Source organism: Carya illinoinensis, chromosome 14 (genome assembly GCF_018687715.1).
Source record: "Carya illinoinensis cultivar Pawnee chromosome 14, C.illinoinensisPawnee_v1, whole genome shotgun sequence".
NCBI lineage: Eukaryota > Viridiplantae > Streptophyta > Magnoliopsida > Fagales > Juglandaceae > Carya > Carya illinoinensis.
This window is the reverse complement of record NC_056765.1, coordinates 29,295,861-29,316,968: the sequence shown is the minus strand read 5'-3', so window position 1 is coordinate 29,316,968 and position 21,108 is coordinate 29,295,861. Positions and strand designations below refer to the sequence as shown.

Here is a 21,108-nt window from a genome sequence, read left to right as displayed (position 1 = left end):
GAATGGGAAACAAGGCTTCGGAAGATAAAATTCCCTGTCTCATTACGCAGGAACTGCCCATACAAAATATTATGTACTAGGGCCGATTTCACGGGGATCGATCCCAAAATCTGTGGACCAGCTCCAAAGGAGCCTTTGTTCACCCCAAGATTTTTAGGACATTTGTTCCTTGCATTCAAATTTTTTAAAATTGATATATTTTATAGTATTATGCTAGATATAATCATAGAGTGTGTAAGAGTCGTGTAATCATTTTTGAAAAATAGTAGAGTTTACTATTAAAAAGTTAATTTTTTTCATATTTGTTTTGTATTTACTCTTTTTCAAAATAATTGTGGTACTTTCCCCTTGCATGATTGTGAATATCATTTTTCTATTTTATATCTGACAATTAAAAGCTCATAAATTGTACTACTTAAATTTTTAATAGTTGGAATATGAACAGAAGATGCATTTTATAATATTTGTTTATAATTGAAGAGTGTAATATTTAGTTTTAAAAGAATTTGGGATACAAATAGTCGGTTGTAAATTGAAGATGCACAATGTGTTCATCCCACCGTTTTGGTATTGACAGTTTCCCGTCATAAGTAGATTCGAAAGGAATAGAAAAGAAGAATGATTTATATAATTATAGACTATATAAGTTTTGTATACTCTTTTATGAGAAATCTAGAGCCTATATGTTTTTTATTTTATTTTGGAATTTGCTTTTTTCAAGATAATTGTGCAAGATTTGCTTACTTTAAAATTATGTGATGCTATGGTGCCGCTTAATAGTGATCGCTGGGCATGCCCCTAAACCAAATTTCGTTTTTTAATTTTTTAATTTTTCTTTTTCATTTTTTTTAATATTTTTTAAAAGTATTTTAACATTTTTAAATATTTTTAAAAAATATTAAAAAACACCAATACACTAATAATCAATTCCTTAATAAATAAGTAAAAGAAAAAAAATTTTAAAAAAGAAATTAAATGTATAAGCGGTCAAAATGAAAGGATAAAATAGAGGGATAAAATAGCATTATTCTAAAATTATATTTAACAATATTTGAAAAGGGAAATAATTTTGGGCGGAAATACTTCTAGTGGCATCATTCTTAGCGTATTATCCAACCTATCTAGTGAGATTGTGCTTAATAAAGTTGACATTTTGTATTTTAGTTGTTCATGAAACTAGCTTTCTAATGTTTATAGAGTTAGTGAGCAATGCTACGTATAATCTCTAAATGAATATTGCAATGTAAATTTAAGTAATTTTATCTTTAAAATTTTTTAAAATTTTAAAAATATCTCTCTTAAAATGATATTTTTTTTCATTTAATAAAAGGTCAAATACTGGAGACTGCAAATAGAATTTCTCTTACCAAAATGAAAATAAACAATTCCAAATTCGAGCCCTAGGAGTGAGAAGGCTTGTCTTTCTTTGAAACCATTTTATGAGATTCTTTGATTATGAATAGGATGAGAGCATGAAGAGGGAGGAAATCCACAATATAATTGATAGCTCTTTCAAAAATATTCATTCATGAACAAATTAAACCGACTTATCCATAACATTACATCTTCCATGCACATCAACATATTGTATAACAAACCAAGTCAGGTAAAGACTTGTGTGCAGTTTCTACATCTCTCTGGTAAGTTTTTTGAATAAAGACCTTTTCAATTTTTCAACTTAAAATAAAACATGATAGCAAGCTGGTAGCAGGATTGGAGGATTAATTCCTCCTGGCCAGTGCTGCAACAATCCCACCAACCAGTGCGACACCAGCTGCAGCAATGCCAGCTACAACAATGCCTATGACAGTGTCGTCACCTTGAAGATCTAAATTCACACCCAACACGAGGGCAAGCAAGTTAGCATTTTGTTATGCTCCAAGTCAAAATAGTAATGGAGAAGAGGAAAGTAAGATTGATTGTTACCTTTTTTGATCCGATCTTCAACTTTTTTCTTAAGGATCTGCGCCGATCTCCAATCGGGTGCAATCTACCAAAAGAAACATGCAACAACCAAGTTCAGGAGTTATTCAATTGGTAAATCAGGAGAAGTTTTGACAATCTTAGATTTGAAGTTGTCATGCATTGAAGATGAAATAACTCAAGGTAAATGAAGCAAATGGGCATTAGCATAGGTTTGCCAGTTAGAAGATCATATCAGGAGAGCAGTGATCAGACCCCTAAACATTCATCCACAAGCTCCCTACTTCTCGAGTAGTCACCACTTCTGTAACACCCAACAGCGAGAAGATAAAGCTTGTCTCCTTTTGGCAGAGAGCTGTTGGTACGGGCCAAAGAAGCTGCCAAGACAAGTTTTGCAGAAGTTATCAAACAAACTAAGCTCAGTACGCAGCAGAAACTCTAACATCAAATATTCAAGGCCATTCAGGCAAGTTGTATTTCTTGGCTAAGAGGCTCAAAGGAAGGAGAGGTACACACGCACCCACACACAAAGAGACAGATAGAGGAGCATGGTTCTATATATATGTCCACCTTCAAGAATTGCTATCCCACGTTTGACATCTTTAAGTCGTCTAGAGTGAACAAGAGCCGATAATAAACGCAGGATACATTCTTGCAAAAACTCATCAGAGGAACCTTCTTTAGCCTCAGCAAACGCTCTCTCACAGCTCTGCAGATTCACGAGTTCAGAAGACAAACATAGGAAAGGGCCCAACCAAAATGCAATCATGTAAGTGAGTCAATATGACTGCTAAAAGTTGAACGCTGTACATGATACATTCCAAAGGAAGGGCTGAATTATGCATCAAAATGTTGAGCAGTTCTTAACTCTATCATACGATGCACCAAAAGATAGAGCTTACAATGACGAAGTCGTGGTCGCACCAGGGTATGTCGTCGCCATTAGGTACGGAGTCGTCGCCGACGGGCATTTTGTAGTTTTCAGCTTTGAAAAGTAAAACACTGCAGGGAGGAGGATAGAGTATAACGTAAGCGAAGGGAGATAAATAGAGAGAGAGCGATGGACTCGAATCAATTACTTAAGGCGAAGGGACCCTGATCAATTTTTTATTTTTGAAAAAGAGAAATGACTCGAATCAATTACTTAAGGGCGAAGGGACCCTGATCAATTTTTTATTTTTAAAAAAGAGAAATGATTTTTGCAGTCGGTAAATACAAGTGGTATGCAGTCACTTTGAAAAAAATGAATTAATATGGAAAAAAAAATTATTTTTATAACATTTTTTTTTTTCATTCCGTACAACCATGATTTTTTTTAATTCATTCCGTACAGCCGTTTGCATCCCGCTTGCATTTACTGATTGCATCTAGCAAAGTTCTATTATAATTTTTTTAAAAAATATATAAAGAGGAATGCTACACATCATCCCACACCGCATACTTTATATATTAAAATATTATTTTTTATTTTTTTTATTTTTTATTTCATTTTATTCTTATTTAACTAATTGAATTATTCTATTTATTATCTACACACTATATATTTATTATAGAAAAAATGAAAACAAAATTAAAATAAGTATAGTGTGTGAATTGTGAGGATGACAAGAAAAATTTTCTCCCAGCAAAACCCCTAACATTGTCCATTCCTTAATTTTGAAGTAAAATAAATAGAAAAAAAATATAAAAGACATTCTAAACATTTTTTTTTTCTTTATAACTTCGCTTTACTTAAGGGCCTAGTTATTTTGTAGTCAAATCAGTGGGTAAATTACATTATTTATATTATTTAAATAGTACTGTTTAATTTATTAAATTAAAATTTTAAAATTTACTTTTTAAATTATATTATATTATATAAATACTGTATTAAATATGCTCCATACATCAAATTAAAAATAAAAGTTTTTTTTTTATATTTATAATATTTTCTATAACGTGAAAATTAAAAATCGTATAAATTATAGAAAAAAATTCCATCAATAAAAGGAAATTAAAATCAATATTAATCATGATGAAGCCAAGTGGCAAAATAAAAAGCAATTAGAATTTAGGGATGCAACTAACAAAATTGTATTAATCAAACGGAGAAGTATAATTAACCCAATGCCAGTGTGCCGCATGCATGTCAATAGGATCCATCCAATACCCATCGATCGCGATGATAAAGATGGCATAAAAGGGTTGGGGGAGCTCTAATGGGAGATACCATTGCTTTTCCTGATTTTGTGATTCAATTATTTAGTTGCTTGTATGCTTAGCTTGGGGTAGAACAGCTTTTGCCTTTTATATTTTATAGTCAAAGGAGAGTCATTTGCAATTAAAAAGTTTATCACTATTTTAATACACTGTTTAGATAGTGAGTGTCTCTTTTTATCTCATCTCATATAATCATTATAACTTTTTCAAATTCTCATACAGAATATAATAAGCAATTCAACTTTTTTCAAATCCTAAAATAATATTAAAAATAATATTTTAATAATATTTTATTTAACTTTTAACTTTTATTTCAACTTATCTCATCTCAATTTTTGAAAACAATTGTGTGAATACAAGAATCTGGAAAATAAATTTGACTTTGAGACGTGTAGAGTCCTATCTTTAAAGTGATAATTGCTCCCACTCGAAAAGAGTTTGCTATCGGATTACAAACAATTTACTTCTAGGATACAACAAAGTCCCCAACCATAGATAGCAATTTTGAAGTTTTTTTGTTTTTTTTTAGAATTTCTCTACAAAATTGTTTAAGTGACTCAAAAAAATAGAAGAAATAGAATGTAAAATTCGTGGGTCTCATCTTCTATTTATAGAGAATAAAGTGACATCATATGAAATATCACTATTTTTAACTTGTAACTTCTCAACTGGCAAGTACTCATTTCCTTGTGGTTCTCTAATTGAAAGCTCATGATTTTTCAATTAGAGACCAAAAGGTATGCCTAGCCTTGTGGTTAGGCATCTCCTTTCCCCATAAATACCTTTTCAAATTAAATTGATTTTTGAAGCATTGTACTCGTTCAAGTGATTTGCACATTGTGCCTCTTTGGCCCAAACATCATGACTATTTGGCACAATCATCATGTTTATTCAACTCAAGCATTGTGCCCCTTCGGGCTTGGTCCACACATACCTTGGGCTACTCCAAGCCTTATTAAAATTAATGCTTTAAAGTGTAATCATGTGATTTAAACCCATGCCCTTGTTTGAAACAAGAACACATTTACGGTTTACCATTGAACCAATGCACCTATTTGAGATGGTGCTTCAGGAAAATAAATAATAACCCACATTTAATAAATTCACATATTTAATATCACAATCTATAGAATTAAATATAACAATTCCCCACTTAGATTGTGATATTAAATTTTCAATCAAATACTGATATCTTCATACATGCAAGAATGTTATCTCCTGACTCAAACCTTTAATTAGTGTAAGTATTTCAAATTCCTAATAAAGTCAATGGCGGCCTAGCCAGTTTGGATCCCAAACTCATCTCATCTGATCATTACAAGTTTTTCAAATTTCAACACAAAATATAATAAATAATTCAATTTTTTTAGATCTCAAAATAATAATAATATCAAAAACTAATATTCTAATAATATTTTATTCAACTTTTAACTTTCATCTCAACTCAATATCCAAACGCATACGTTAAGAATGGAAGACAAATGCTACACAACATCCATACACCACATTTGTTTTTAGTTTTTATCTTTTTATCTTTTATCAAAATTTAATATATGGACAATGAATAGAAATTTAATTAATTTAAAAAGAATAAATTCAAAAAAATATTAAAATTTTTTAAAAATATGGTGTGTCGAGATTGGGGAGATTGAGTAGCATTGCCCAAGAATGAAAATGCCACACACATGATTTCATCCAATTTTAACGAGATAACTCACCAATTATTTACACTAATCCACGTGCTCCATCATGACATTCGTGAATATTTACCAAAGTAAACCTTAAACTTTTGCTAGAAGTTGTCTCCACCTCTTATGTTCACATAGGTAAAGTTCATTTTGTGTCTCTGTTATTTTAGACACTTATATAACTATTAAACTTTACTAAGAGTATAATACTCATCCTACATTTAGCATAACAACCAGCACTGACCATCCTGGAAGCGTTTCTCACATTAAATTAAATTTCAGTATTATTCTAACCACATAACTGTAACTTACCCATTAAACCTTTGACTATTTATTAATAGAGTAAGGTTAAATTCCTATTACAAGTGACTTTTTAAAAGAAAGTTTTCAAACTTATTCCACTATGTACTATTCACCAAATCTCTCGAGAGTCCCTTTGTGAAAGGATCCACCAAGTTTTTACTTGACCGCACATATACAATAGTGATAATACTATCACTAATTAATTGTTTGACATATTCATGTCTCTAGCTAATATGTCTAGATTTTCCATTATAGACTTTACTATAAGCCCTACTTTGACACCCAAAATAATGTTAACTTCATTAAGATCCTTCATTTAAAACTTTGAAGATAAATACTTTTTTGTTTCAGATATCCTTTACATATTTGTTCCAAATATAAGCAAGTCATTCACATAAACAAATATTATAACACCATAACAATCCGTAAATTTAAAATAAATATATTTATCAGCATTATTATGCCTAAATCCATGAGATAGTATTACCAAATCAAATTTCTCATACCATTGTTTTGGTGTTTACTTTAATCCATACAATGACTTAATTAATTTGGAGACTCTATTTTCTTGCCCTTACATAACAAATCCTTCTGGTTGTTCCATATACACCTCTTCATCCAGTTCACCATTTAGGAAAGCAGTTTTAACATCCATATGGTGTACAAATAAGTTATTTTTTTAAGTCAGCACCATAAGCACTCTAATGGATGTAAATTTAGTCACTAGGGCATACGTATCAAAATAGTCTATGCTTTCTTTTTCTTTAAAACCTTTGGCGGCTAATCTGGCCTTAAAATTTTGAAGAGACCTATCTGTATTGTATTTTCTCCTATATACCTATTTACAAGTAATAGGTTTCCATCTAGGAGGCAAATCTACTAAAATCCATGTATTGTTTGAAAATATTAAGTCCATTTCATCATTTATTATCTCTTTCCAAAATGCAACATTCCTAAAAGTCATAGCTTTAACTATTTTTGGATCTTCTTCTATATTTAATAGAATGAGTATCTTATTTAAAACATCATCTTTATTTCCTTCCAAAATGAAAACAATAGCCTGAGATGATACAAAATCTGGATCCAAGTTTTTCTATTTTTTGACTCTTTGACTTCTCTTGGGCTCATGCAATGTATTAGGAATTAATGAATTATACAATTCCTTTTCGGACTCATGTCTGTTTCTAGTATTTGAGTAGAATCTGATACAACTTTAGAATCATTATAGAATTTATCTTCAATAAATCCCACATCTTTTGGTTTTACTATAATGTTAGAATCCAAATCTAAAAGTCCATATGCTTTTGAATCCTTAGCATATCCTACAAAAACACTTGTAATTGTCCTTAGGCCTAATTTTGTTCTTTTTGAGTTTGGAATTCTATAAAAGGCTAAACAGTCCACACCCTTAGGTATTCCAGGTTTGATTTCTTGCATTTTCATAATTCATATGGTGAAACTTTAAATTTCATAAAAGATATTCTATTATGCAATTTTGTTTATATTACTGAATGGACAATGCTATGTCTACAAAGGATGAGAATCCTCACCGATGAGACTCGTTTATTTTACCTTTTTTTTCTAGCATTTTTTCAAAGTATTTAAATATTTTTTCAAATACAAAAATCACAAATTTATTTAAAAACAATTCCTTCATCGTTAAGTTAAAAAAAAATTAAAAATAAAATACAATACTACAATTCGATAAAAACTTTTATTTACAAACTCTATGTGGAAATAGTATTTGGAAAACTCTTCTTACAAGCTACTCATGTACCAAATCGCACACCGAATCCTGATGTGGAAAATGAAATGAAACGTTTTATTGAAGATAAAAATGAAAGGCTACTGAGCCGAGCGAGAGGAATGAAAAGAAGCAAAAATAGCAAAATCAGCTTCTCTTTCTCAAAGTCTTCTCCAAGTCCCGTCTTCTCTTCTCTAAGTCTTTTGAATCCTAACCCTAGCTGAAACTAGCCTGCTCCATTCCCCCTGTAGCAACAAGCCTTCCCCTTCCCCTTCCCCGTTGTCGTCACTAGGTTCCCCTTCCTTATTGATACAATGGTTCCCTCTCAACCCGCCCTTGAATTCTCTTTCTCTCACCCTGCCCTTGGATTCGTCGCCTCTGCTTTACATTTCAAAAGCTCTAATTTTCTCTCATGATTTCTCCCCAAATATGTTACCTTCAATGATCAAATATCCATTCTAAACTATAACTTGGGTAAGTTTTCTCTTATTTTTCTGGCTCCCAATCATAGGAGGAGCGTTTCAATAAAATTTGCTACATTTTTTTTATTCAACTAATTTTCTCGAACACCTTTACATTTACTTTCACTCTCTATTTTTTTTAAACAAATATTCAAAGTATATTAATTTGGCGTTTAGCGAGGTGGATAAAGGTTCAATCTATGAGCTGCATATCATGGCTTCTTGAAATTTATCCTTTTATTGATTCGTCGACTGTCCATTTTGCAGGTGCCCATTATTTATGTTAGGCAATTCATATTAAAGTCTCCTAACTTGCTTCGTTTTCGATATAATCAGACATACTTTAGTCTTTGCAACTTACTTGTCTATTGATCTAGCTTTGCCCGAAATGCGACGCGGGTGGGTTTTTTTTTTAGTGCTGTTTTTTGTACTTAATTTGGTTTAATTCCTAGTCCATATCAATTTTGATATCATTGTTAGATTTGCCAGAATTATTCTCTGAATTTTATTGATATATGTATTCGTTCATTTCTTTAAAAAATTATGTTTCAGGATTCTAGCATTGTGCTTTGTTTCAAGTTATTACTTTTGGTCATTTGATTGCTAGGTCCACAAGAGAATTGATGTGATCAAGAATAGGGAGACGGTGGTTCACAAGAGAATGATGAGATTGAGAAGAGGGATCAGTTGGTCCTCCAAAATAATCAAGTCAAGCTTCTGAAGCAACAAATAGTTATCTCACCTTATTAGATAGAATCTAAGTGGGTCCCTATTTATTAGTTTGCTTTTGTAAAATATAAAAACTAAAATAAAATAAAAACTCTTTTAACTTGACATGTTATGTAATGAACGGGCTAGATTACCTAAAGTAATTGTTAGGTTATGTAAGTATGTTGTTGGGAATCTAATGGACTTTTGGGTCATGTAATTTGTGTTGTAAATTGTGTGGTAACTATTGTGTTTGTACACTATGTCAATACCTCTTACTGATGGTTTTTGGTGTTTTATTTTTTAGTTGGTATTTGATGTTGGTTTCACTCTCATGTATAGATGTCAGATGAAGGGTTCGGGGATAAGGATAAACCTTATTTTGGTCAATTGAAATTATTCGACATTATCTAAGCAAATATTGTGCATTTCTCATTACTTTGTTTGTTCCCATATTACCTGATCTACGAGCTACAACTAAAAACACAACAAGGGGACACACATGGGAGGGACACATGAGATGCATACCATTAGATTCAGTCTTTTGAAATAAATCTTAAAAGACGTCACTGACGAAAATATATTGTAATCGAGCAGACCAAATTTGGAACTAATTGAGTAGGACCAAATCCATTAGTGCCAAAGTCACTAATAACACAAACACTGTAACTTCAATAACCAAAATATTTGTCACCACAACCTCTCAAACGTCAATAACAAAGTCTATAATAACAAATCTAGAACTTCAATAATAACAAAAATACACCAAATCTTACAGAAAATAACAACAAAAATACCTAATAACACCAAATCTAGAACTTCAATAACCAAACAACACCAATAGTAATAAACACAATTTAACAAAGTCCCCAATATCAAATCCGGACCACTTTACTAACAAAGTTCAAGCATTACAACAAAGCTTCTCAAAGTACTTCAACAACGAGACTGTAACACCAAGTCTGGAACTACAATAAGCGTTCCATTTGTGTCCCATGCAAGTCAAGTTGCATCCATGACCATGGTAGAACATAAAATAAGAGTTAAAACATTAAATAATATCATGCGAAGTAAAACAGAGTCAATACTAAAAAGTTGAAAATGAGACAATATTGATGGGATACTTGGGGCATGAGAGACACAGCTATGGTCCCCTACCATGTTAAACTATGTTATCTAATATAAATCTCAAAAGCCTTACACAAAGCATTTCCACGCTCAAGAGACACCTCTTTCCTTTCCTTTACCGAGTTGTAATCTGGTCAATATTTTCCAACATGTTAACATAGAAGTACTAATACAAGGATTTATAATTTATTAAAAAAAAAAAAAATCTATAGTAAACAAGCTCACTTTACTGCAATATTTTCTAACATGTTAACATAGAAGTCCTAATACAATGATTTATTAAAAAATTAAAGAAAAAAACTATAGTAAACAATCTCACCTTGTTGCAAACACAACAATCACCCACCTATGCCAAGTTAATGCCGAACCATGCGAGAGAATGTCCTATTCATATCAATTAAATTTGGAAAATAAAGAAATTAGCATTATTTAATTAAAAAACATTTGTAAACTTCTATCTTCAAATGGTCAAACCTATTAGTATGCAATTGAATTTCCAAAGACCCATTTTGCATCAATTCATACACAAAAAATCTAGTCTTGTAAAAAATCCAGTGTTGCAAAAAATCTAGTCCAATGAATGCAACAACCCATTCTACCATAAATCTAGTCTTACAAAAAAAATCCATTTTGCAATATGGACAATAAATCAAGTATGAATGCAACAACCTAGTAGAGAAACATACTTCTAAGCATTCATTGAGGACAAGCATGTTGAATGGAAACTGTGAATATTTGATAGATTAGACAAGCACATTCATTCAAGACAAGCACAATCTATTCATTCACCTACTTTTAAGCATTCATTCAAGACAAGCATAATGAATAAAACTGTCAAAAAGCAAGAGATTATATAAGCACATTCATTCAAGACAAGCATATTAGTTTATTCACAATCACATATATGTTAGATATTCACAATGTCAACAAATGACACATATGCAACCATAACCAAATTCGACGTACAAAACCCATAACCAACTTCAATGTACAAAATGCAAAACCAACTATGTCAACAAATGAACCCAAGAAAATAAAAAAACTTTATAATCTAGATCAAAAATTCAGTGCGGTGCAAAGTTCAGGTGTAATCTAGATTTGTGATAGAAATGTTTAAGATTTACAAGAACTTACCAATCAGAGACGACAACGAAAGAGTTCACATGGTTTGTCGAAGAGAGCAGCGGGATTTGAGATAGGCTGAGTTGGGTGGTGGAGGACAGTACTCAATCTACAAAATGAGAGAGAGATGTGAAGAAACGTGAGAGAGGCTGAGAGCAGTGAGAGATCCACAAAATGGAATGCAAAAATGGATGATGAAGCTTCGGAGGCGACAAATGGGAAGATGGATCTGGGTTGAAATGGGGATTCTATCATCCTCTGACTCTTCCTTCTGCTTTCTTGTGTTAACTCTATTGACAGAGATAGGATAAAGTAAAATTCTTGAGTCATGCTTTCTTAAGAGATGGGCTGCGGAGTAGATCGGTCAATATTTAGCAGAGATGAAAATGGCGAAAATACGGTGGAATTTGGGGAAGGTGAGACAGAGGGAAGATGAAAACTGCAGCTTTCTTTCTTTCTTCTCCTTATTCGGTTTGTATTTTCCGTTCTATGACGATTACATATATGCCCTTGCCATGTCATCTTCAGTGGGCAATTGGTACATGGAATTGCCTATACCTAGAATAGCTGATGATGGAAAATACAAAATATTATGTACTAGGGCCGAATTCATGGGAATCGATCTCAAAATCTTTGGACCAGCTCCAAAGAGGCCTTTGTTCACCTTAAGATTTGAAAAATAATAATTGTAATCGTGAGTGTACAAATACCGTATAATTATTTAAAAAAATATAAATAAATAGAGGATTCACATGAAAAAAATTAATTTTTTAATAATAGATCATACTCTTTATAAAAATGACTACATAACACTTATGCACTCTACGACTATATGTAACATTATTCGATTGATTTTTAAGACATTTGTGCTTGTGTAAGTGCGCAAGTGTTATGTAATTATTTTGAAAAAAAAGTAAGGGTCTGTTTGGAGTTGCAGTAGGAGTCTTAAATAGTGCTTAAATAGTCTTAAAAGCTCTTTAATGACAAAATTATATCATTTGGGTGTTACATATTAAAATAATTTTTATTTTAAATAAGCTAAAAAATATGTTTGATCTTTTCCTCAAACGTGCTTTTCCAGATAATGCGAAAAGTAATTCGAATTTGAAAAGACTGTCAATGGATGAAAATATTCATACAACTTTAAGATAATTATAACTTTTAAACTTTCAAAGATATGATCATAAGTTTTAAAAATCCAAATAATCGTCATTTCCACCTCAAAAAGCATTTTTTTAATTTGTTTCCAAATAAATGTAATATGTTTGAAAGTGCTTTAAACATATAGTTACCAAACAGTAAATAAATTTTTAATAATAGAACTTATTATTTAAATTATAAGCTATAAGTTCTACAATTATAAGATATATTTCCTATCGCAATCCCAAACATGCACTAAGACTTGTTATTAATAAGTTAAATTTTTTTATGTGAGTTTTGTACTTACTCTTTTTCAAAAAGGCAATTGCACATTTTATGATTGCAAATATCATTTCTCTATTATGTATTTAAAAATTAAAAATTTTGCTAAATTGTATCACTTAAATTTTTAGAGTAATTCTACACTTAAGCCTAGACTTCCGCCCACACCACACACCAACCACGGGGCTTTTAATTTTTTTTTTCCGTGTATAGTAAATTTATTTTTTCTCCTTTTAGATTCAGTTTCTCTTTCCCCTGTCTCGTCCGTGTCGCGTCTCAAGAGTGGGTTTCACTTTCAGTTTCAGTTTTCACGCCTCCATCCCTCCAAGTTAACCCCCACGGAGAAAGGTTCTGCAAATAGGTATTATGCAAAGAAGGGCTCCCGGAGAAGGTACTTGCTGAATGTATTTCTTCATGTCGAAATATGCTCTCTGCCTAGTGTTTGTTTAAAGGCGTCTGCGAGGTAACCCATTTTGGGTTCTGCAACTATGGCTTTGTATTTATGGATGTGGTGATAGTTGAATGAAAAAACCAAATTGCAGTTCAGCAGCAAAGCTAACTTCCTTATTCCATTTACAATCACTCTATAAACTTCACAGTTTAAAACATTTGCACAACGGTATAAATTTGTAAGAAGATTCCATTCTTTTTTCTTTTCCCAGTTCCACAAGGAAATTATGGAAGCTTCGTCCATTAAATCTATGGGTCTGGTTTCGAAAGAGAGGAAACGGAAATGGGTCTGGTTTCGGAAGAGAGGAAACAGGAATGAAGGAAGAGAATGGGTCTGGTTTCGGAAGATAGGAAATGGGAATGGAGGAGGAGAATAGGTCTAGTTTCGGAATAGAGGAAACAGAAATGGGTCTCAGGCACGAAATCGTGTTGGGGGGAGGGGGAGGAGAATGGGTCTGGTTTCAGAAGAGAGGAAACGGGAATGGAGGAGGAGAATGGATTTGGTTTCGGAAGAGAGGAAATGAGAATGGGTTTCAAGCACGAAATCGTGTTGGGGGGAGGGGAATGGGTTTTCGGCTTAAGTGAGGAACCGTGACATGGCGGTCAGACTGGGTTGGCCATGTCACGGTGTGTGGAGTATGCAAAAAGACCAGTTTAAGCCCAGACTTTCTAAAATTTTTAATAGTTGGATTATGAACAGAAGATGCATGCATAAATTTTTTTTTTTTTTAAATAATTGAAGAGTGTGATATGTAGTTTTAAAGAATTTGGGATACAAATAGTAACATCGGTTGTAGATTGATCAGGATGCAATGTTCATCCCACTTTTTCGGCATGGACAGTTTCACCTCACTTTTTGGTCTAAATATTAGAAAGGAAATCGAAAAGAAAAATAACTTATATAATTATAGATTATGTAATTTTTGTGTATTTTTTAAAAAAAATAAGAGAAATTTAGAAACTATATATATAAAAAATCATTTTTTTTAATTGTTGAATTCACTTTTTTCAATATGATTGCACCAAATTTATAAACTCTAAAATTATATCTAACAGTATTCAAAAAGGGAAATAATTTAGAGTGGAATAATTATAGTGGCATATTTCCAAGAGGATTATGCGACCTATCTAGCAAGATTGTGCTGATTAATAAAGGTGATATTTTGTATTTAAGTTGTTCAAGACGAGCTTCCAGATGTTTATAGAGTTTGTTTCGGTAACTGTAAGTTGATTAGAGTTATAAGTTCATCATATATTTGAATAGAAGGAAACTAGGTTTACCAAAATGAAAATAAACAATTCCAAATTAAAGCCATAGGAGTGAGAAGGCTTGGCTTTCTGTGAAGCCGTTTTATGGGATTCTTTGATTATGAATAGGAGGAGAGCATGAAGGGGGAGGAAATCCACAGTACAATTGAGAGCTCTTTCAAAAATATTCATTCATGAACAAGTTAAACCGAATTACCCATAACATTACATCTTTCATGTACAACAATATATTTGTACAACAAACCAAGTCAAGCAAAGACTTGTGCGGTTTCTACATCTCGCTGGTAAGTTTTTTGATTAAAGACCTTTTCAATTTTTCAACTTCACCTACAAACACGATGATGAAGGTGGGCTCAGGTTGATCGAGGAACATTTGATGTTTATATTACTGAATGGACAGTGCTTTTAAGCATTCATTCAGAACAATCATGTTGAATGGAAACTGTGAATATTTGATAGATTAGACAAGCACATTCATTCAAGACAAGCACAATCTGTTCATTCACCTACTTTTAAAAATTCATTCAAGACAAGTATATTGAATAAAACTGTGAAAAAGCAAGAGATTATATAAGCACATTCATTCAAGACAAGCATATTAGTTCATTCACAATCACAGATCTGTCAGATATTCACAATGTCAACAATGACACATATGCAACCATAACCAAATTCGACGTATAAATCCCATAACCAACTTCAATGTACAAAATGTAGAACCAACAATGTCAACAAATGAACCCAAGAAAATAAAAAATAAAAAACTTTATAATCTAGACCAAAAATTCAGTGCGGTGCAAAGTTCAGGTGTAATCTAGATTTGTGATAGAAATGTTTAAGATTTACAAGAACTTACCAATCAGAGACGGTGAAGAAATGCGAGAGAGGTTGAGAGCAGTGAGAGATCTACAAAATGGAGTGCAAAAATGGGTGATGAAACTTCGGAGGCGACGAACAAGAAGATGGATCTGGGTTGAAATGGGGATTCTGTCATCCTCTGATTCTTCTTTCTACTTTCTTATGTTAACTCTATTGACGGAGACTGAATAAAGGAAAAATCTTGAGTCAAGCTTCCGTAGGAGGTGGGTCGCAGAGTAGATCGGTCAATCTTTAGCAGAGATGAAAATGGCGAAAATAGGGTGAAATTTGGGAGAGGGGAGATGGAGGGAAAATGAAAACTGCAGCTTTCTTTCTTTCTATTTCTTATTCGGTTTGTATTTTCCATTCTATGACGACTACATATATGCCCCTGCCATGTCATCTTCAGTGCGCAATTAGTACACAGAATTGCCTGTACCTAGAAGAGCTGATGATGGAAAATACAAAATATTAGGTACTAGGGCTGAATTCATGGGGATCGATCCCAGAATCTCTGGACCAGCTCCAAAGGGGCCTTCTTTCATCTTAAGATTTGAGAAATAATAATTGTAATCGTGAGTATACAAGTACCATATAATTATTTTTAAAAAAATGTAAATAAATATAGGATTCACATGAAAAGAAATTAATTTTTTAATAATAGACCCTACTCTTTTTCAAAATGACTGCATGGCACTTATGCATTCTACGATTATATATAACATTACTCGATTGATTTTTAAGACATTTGTGCTTGTGTAAGTGCGCAAATGCTATAAAATCATTTTGAAAAAAGAGTAAGACTTGTTATTAATAAATTTAATTTTTTCATGTGAGTTTTCTACTTACTCTTTTTCAAAAAGAATATGCGGCAATTGCACATTTTATGATTGCAGATATCATTTCTCTATTGTATATTTGAAAATTAAAAAATTGTTAAATTGTACCACTTAAATTTTTAATAGTTGGAATATGAACAGAAGATGTATGTTATATATTTTTTTTTTAATAATTGAAGAGTGTAATATGTAGTTTTAAAAAAATTTGAGATACAAATAGTAACATCGATTGTAAATTGATCAGGATGTAGTGTTCATCCCACTTTTTTGGCATGGACAGTTTCACGTCACTTTTTGATTTAAATAGATTAGAAAGGAAATAAAAAAGAAAAATAACTTATCTAATTATAGATTATGTAAGTTTCGTGTAATTTTTTTTTTAAAGTAAGAGAAATTTAGAAACTATATATATAAAAATCTTTTTTTTTTTTTAATTGTGGAATTCACTTTTTTCAATATGATTACACCAAATTTATACACTCTAAAATTATATCTAACAGTATTCAAGAAGGGAAATAATTTAAAGTGGAATAATTATAGTGGCATATTTCTAAGAGGATTATGCGACCTATCTAGCGAGATTGTGCTAATTAATAAATGTGACATTTTTTATTTAAGTTGTTCAAGACGAGCTTCCAAATATTTATAGAGTTTGTTTCGATAATTGTAAGTTGCTTAGAGTTAAAAGTTCATGATATATTTGAATGGAAGGAAACTAGGTTTACCAAAATGAAAATAAACAATTCCAAATTAAAACCATAGGAGTGAGAAGGCTTGGCTTTCTGTGAAACCGTTTCTTGGGACTCTTTGATTATGAATAGGAGGAGAGCATGAACAAGGAGGAAATCCACAGTACAATTGAGAGCTCTTTCAAAAATATTCATTCATGAACAAGTTAAACCGACTTACCCATAACATTACATCTTCCATGTACATTAATATATTTGTACAACAAACCAAGTCAGGCAAAGACTTGTGCAGTTTCTACATCTCGCTACTAAGTTTTTTTTTATTATAGACCTTTTCAATTTTTCAAGTACTTCACCTGCAAATACGATGACGAAGGTGGGCTCAAGTGGTTCGAGGAACATTTGATGTTTAAGTCAGTTTCTTATTTAGGGAGTCATAGTTTATTAATAATTAAATTCAAAGAGAGTTCTTTATATTTAATATGCTTTTATATGAGATTACAAGGGGGATATATGTACCCTATGTCAGGGCTTGAATGTCCTATCCATAGTTGTCTTAATCTGGATATTTAATACGACGTTGTGTCTGAGGTAAGGCTTTTAATGCAGCGTGGCTCCCAGAGGGCGTCCTGGCTCAGAGAATGGAGGGTAGTTCACACCTCTGTTCATTCACTTGTCAGCATAGGCCCTTTAATGCTTGGTGTTATAGGGGTAGTCAAAATCGATGCATCCCATTTGTCTGGTTTCCCGTGCAATACACTCTTCTTCACCTGATGCAACTAGAGGGCCGAACCATTTTGGCGTTTTGGGGGCCACAAGAGGTTAAGGCCTAGATTGACATGGGCTCATTGTTTTGCCCAAGCTTAACTAGCATGGGCCTGGTGGGGAATATCCCTCAAGTACAATTTTGCTTCACGCTTCAACGCTAGGGGAGTAAGGTGGGAATGGGAAACTTGGCTTTGGTGGATAAAACTCCTTGTCTCTTACATTGGAATTGCCCGTACCAGGGTACAGCTGAACACTCAAACATGATGGAAAATACAAAATAGTATGTACTAGGGCTGATTTCACGGGGATCGATCCTAGAATCTCTAGACCAACTCCGAAGCGGCCTTTGTTCACCTTAAGATTTTTAGGACATTAGTGTCTTGCATTCAAAATTTTTAAAATTGATATATTTTATAGAGTAACGTTAAATGCAATCGTGGAGTACATAAGTATCGCACAATCATTTTGAAAAAAGGTAGAGTTTACTATTGAAAAATTAATTTTTTTCATGTGAATTCTATATTTACTCACTCTTTTACAAGGATTGCGCAATGTTTGCACACTCCATGACTATAAATATCATTTTTCAATTCTATATTTGGCAATTAAAAACTCATAAATTGTACCACTTAAAATTTTTAATAGTTGGAATATGATCAGAAGATGCATTCTATAATATTTTTTTTTATAATTGAAGAGCGTAATATGTGATTTTAAAAGAATTTGGGATACAAATAGTAACATTGGTTGTAAATTGAGGATGCACAATGTATTCATCCCACTTTTTCGGCATTGAGTGTTACACGTCATATGTATATTAGAAAGGAAATAGAGAAGAAAAATGATTTAATTATATAATTATAGACTATATATAAGTTTCGTATCCTCTTTTTTTTTTTTTTGTTTTTTAAGTATGAGAAATCTAGAGCCTATATGAAAAATCAATTTTTTATTTTATTTTGGAATTTACTTTTTTCAAGATAATTGTACAAGACTTACATATTTTAAAACTATATGATACTAGGATGCTACCTAGTAGTGACCGCTAGGTGTGCGCTCTAGGCCAATTTTTTTTTTTTTTTTTCATTTTTCTTATTCATTAGTTTTTAACATTTTTAAATATTTTTAAAAAAATATTTAAAAAATATCAATACACTAATAATCACTTCTTTAATTAATAAGTAAAAGAAAAAATTAAAAAAAAAAAAGTAAATGCATAAGCGATCAAAATGAGAGGATAAAATAGAGGGACAAAGTAGCATTATTCTGAAACTATATCTAACAATATTCGAAAAGGGAAATAATTTAGAGTGAAAATACTTCTAGTGGCATCATTCTTAGCGTATTATCCTAAATATCTAGCGAGATTGTGCTTAATAAAGTTGACATTTTGTATTTTAGTTGTTCAAGAAGACTAGCTTCCTAATGTTTATAGAGTTAGTGAGTAATGTTACGTATAGTCCTTATTTAGAGACTGTAATGTACGTCTAGACAATTTTATCTTTAAAATTTTTTAAAATTATAAAAATATCCATCATAAAATAATACATTTTCTAATTTAATGAAGAGCCATAATTGGAGACTGCAAATAGAGTTTCTCTTATCAAAATGAAAATAAACAATTCTAAATTCAAGTCCTAGGAGTGAGAAGGCTTGGCTTTCTTTGATACCGTTTTATGGAATTCTTTGATTATGAATAGGAGGAGAGCATGAAGGGGGAGGAAATCCACAGTACAATTGAAAGCTCTTTCAAAAATATTCATTCATGAACAAATTAAACCGGCTTACCCATAACATTACATCTTCCATGTACATCAACATATTGTATAACAAACCAAGTAAGGTAAAGACTTGTGCAGTTTCTACATCTCTCTGGTAAAATTTTTTAATAAAGACCTTTTCAATTTTTCAACTTATAAATAAAACATGATAGCCAGGTAGCAGGATTGGAGGATTAAACATGTTCATATAAACTTATAGCAACGAGGTGAACTCAAATAAAATTGATCACTTCTTCCTGGTCAGTGCTGCAGCAATCCAACCAGCAACCACTGCGACAACAGCGACACCAGCTACAACAATGCCATGCAGCTGCAGCAATGCCAGCTGCAACAGTGCCTATGCCAGTGTAACTTTGAAGATCTAATTTCACACCATACACGGGGGCAAGCAAGTTAGCATTTTGTTATGCTCCAAGTCAAAATAGTAATGGAAAAGAGGAAAGTAAGATTGATTGTTACATTTGATCCGATCTTCAACTTCTTTCTTAAGGGCCTGCGCCTGTCTCCAATCGGGTGCAATCTACCAAAAGAAACATGCAACAACCAAGTTCAGGAGTTATTCTATTGGTAAATCAGGAGACATTTTGACAATCTTAGATTTGAAGTTGTCATGCATTGAAGATGAAATAACTCAAGGTAAACGAAGCAAATGGCCATTAGCATAGGTTTGCCAGTTGGAAGATCATATCAGGAGAGCAGTGATCAGACCATTAAACATTCATCCACGAAGTACCGACTCATCATGAAGTCAACAGTTCTGAAATACCCAACAGCGAGAAGATAAAGCCGGTCTCTTTTTGGCAGAGAGCTGTTGGTACGGGCCAAAGAAGCTGCCAAGACAAGTTTTGCAGAAGTTATCAAACAAACTAAGTTCAGCACACAGCAGAAACTCTAACATCAAATATTCAAGGCCATTCAGGCAAGTTGTATTTCTTGGCTAAGAGGCTCAAAAGAAGGAGAGGGACACATCAACCCACACACAAAGAGACAGATATAGAGGAGCATGGTTCTATGTATATGTCCACCTTCAAGAATTGCTATCCCACGGTGTAGATCTTTAAGTCGTCTAGAGTGAACAAGAGCCCATAATAAACGCAGGATACATTCTTGCAAAAAATCATCGGAGGAACCTTCTTTAGCCTCAGCAACCGCTCTCTCACAGCTCTGCAGATTCACGAGTTCAGAAGACAAACATAGGAAAGGGCCCAACCAAAATACAATCATGTAAGTGAGTCAATATGACTGCTAAAAGTTGAACACTGCACATGATACAATCCAAAGGAAGGGCTGAATTATGCATCAAAATGTTGAGCAGTTCTTAATACTATCATACGATGCACCAAAAGATAGAGCTTACAATGACGAAGTCGTTGTCGCACCAGGGCATGTCGTCGCCGCCCCTATAGACAACGACGAAGTCGTTGTCGCCCCAGGGACTAGGGACGTCGGAGTCGAAGAAATTAGCTTCCATTTCAGCTTTGAAAACTACAACACTGCAGGAGGAGGATAGAGTATAACGCGCGTAAGCGAAGGGAGATAAATAGACACAGCGATGGACTCGAATCGATTTTTTTCTTTTTCCTGAGGACCCGAATAAAAAATTCAATTACTTGAGGGCCAAGGGACCAGATCAATCTCTTTTTTTTTTTTTTTTTTTTTTTTTTTTCTTTTTTTTCTTTTAATTATTATTATTATTATTTATTTTTTTAATGTGAAAAAAGATAGGGATCCCATCCGTTGTCCGGTCCTGCTCCAT

At 32.6% G+C, this 21,108-nt stretch overlaps 1 protein-coding gene across 4 annotated transcripts; it reads right to left on the bottom strand.

Annotated features, from left to right (window-relative positions):
- Positions 1-1,479: 1,479 nt before the first annotated feature.
- LOC122295159 (mitochondrial fission 1 protein A-like) lies at positions 1,480-20,905 on the bottom strand. 4 transcript variants are annotated; one of them, XM_043104231.1, is made up of 5 exons: positions 20,710-20,846; positions 2,494-2,632; positions 2,179-2,300; positions 1,927-1,990; positions 1,480-1,828 (listed from the first exon to the last, which is right to left on the bottom strand). In XM_043104231.1, exons 1-5 carry the CDS (start codon positions 20,821-20,823, stop codon positions 1,722-1,724), a joined length of 546 nt encoding a protein of 181 aa, XP_042960165.1. In that variant the 5' UTR covers positions 20,824-20,846; the 3' UTR covers positions 1,480-1,721. The 4 variants fall into 4 exon arrangements, with proteins under 4 accessions (XP_042960165.1, XP_042960166.1, XP_042960167.1 ...); XM_043104232.1 differs by lacking the exon at positions 20,710-20,846 and adding an exon at positions 2,826-2,986; XM_043104233.1 differs by lacking the exon at positions 20,710-20,846 and adding an exon at positions 2,734-2,852.
- Between the last annotated feature and the right edge of the window lie 203 nt (positions 20,906-21,108).

Excerpts from the sequence above, each read along its gene's own strand:
- LOC122295159 (XM_043104230.1), bottom strand. The coding sequence starts at position 20,823 with ATGGAAGCTAATTTCTTCGACTCCGACGTCCCTAGTCCCTGGGGCGAC. Across the intron at positions 20,517-20,709 it reads GCGACAACGACTTCGTCATT|AGCTGTGAGAGAGCGGTTGC; the intron begins GTAAGCTCTATC and ends GTGAATCTGCAG. Across the intron at positions 19,714-19,811 it reads AGTTGAAGATCGGATCAAAT|ATCTTCAAAGTTACACTGGC; the intron begins GTAACAATCAAT and ends GTGTGAAATTAG.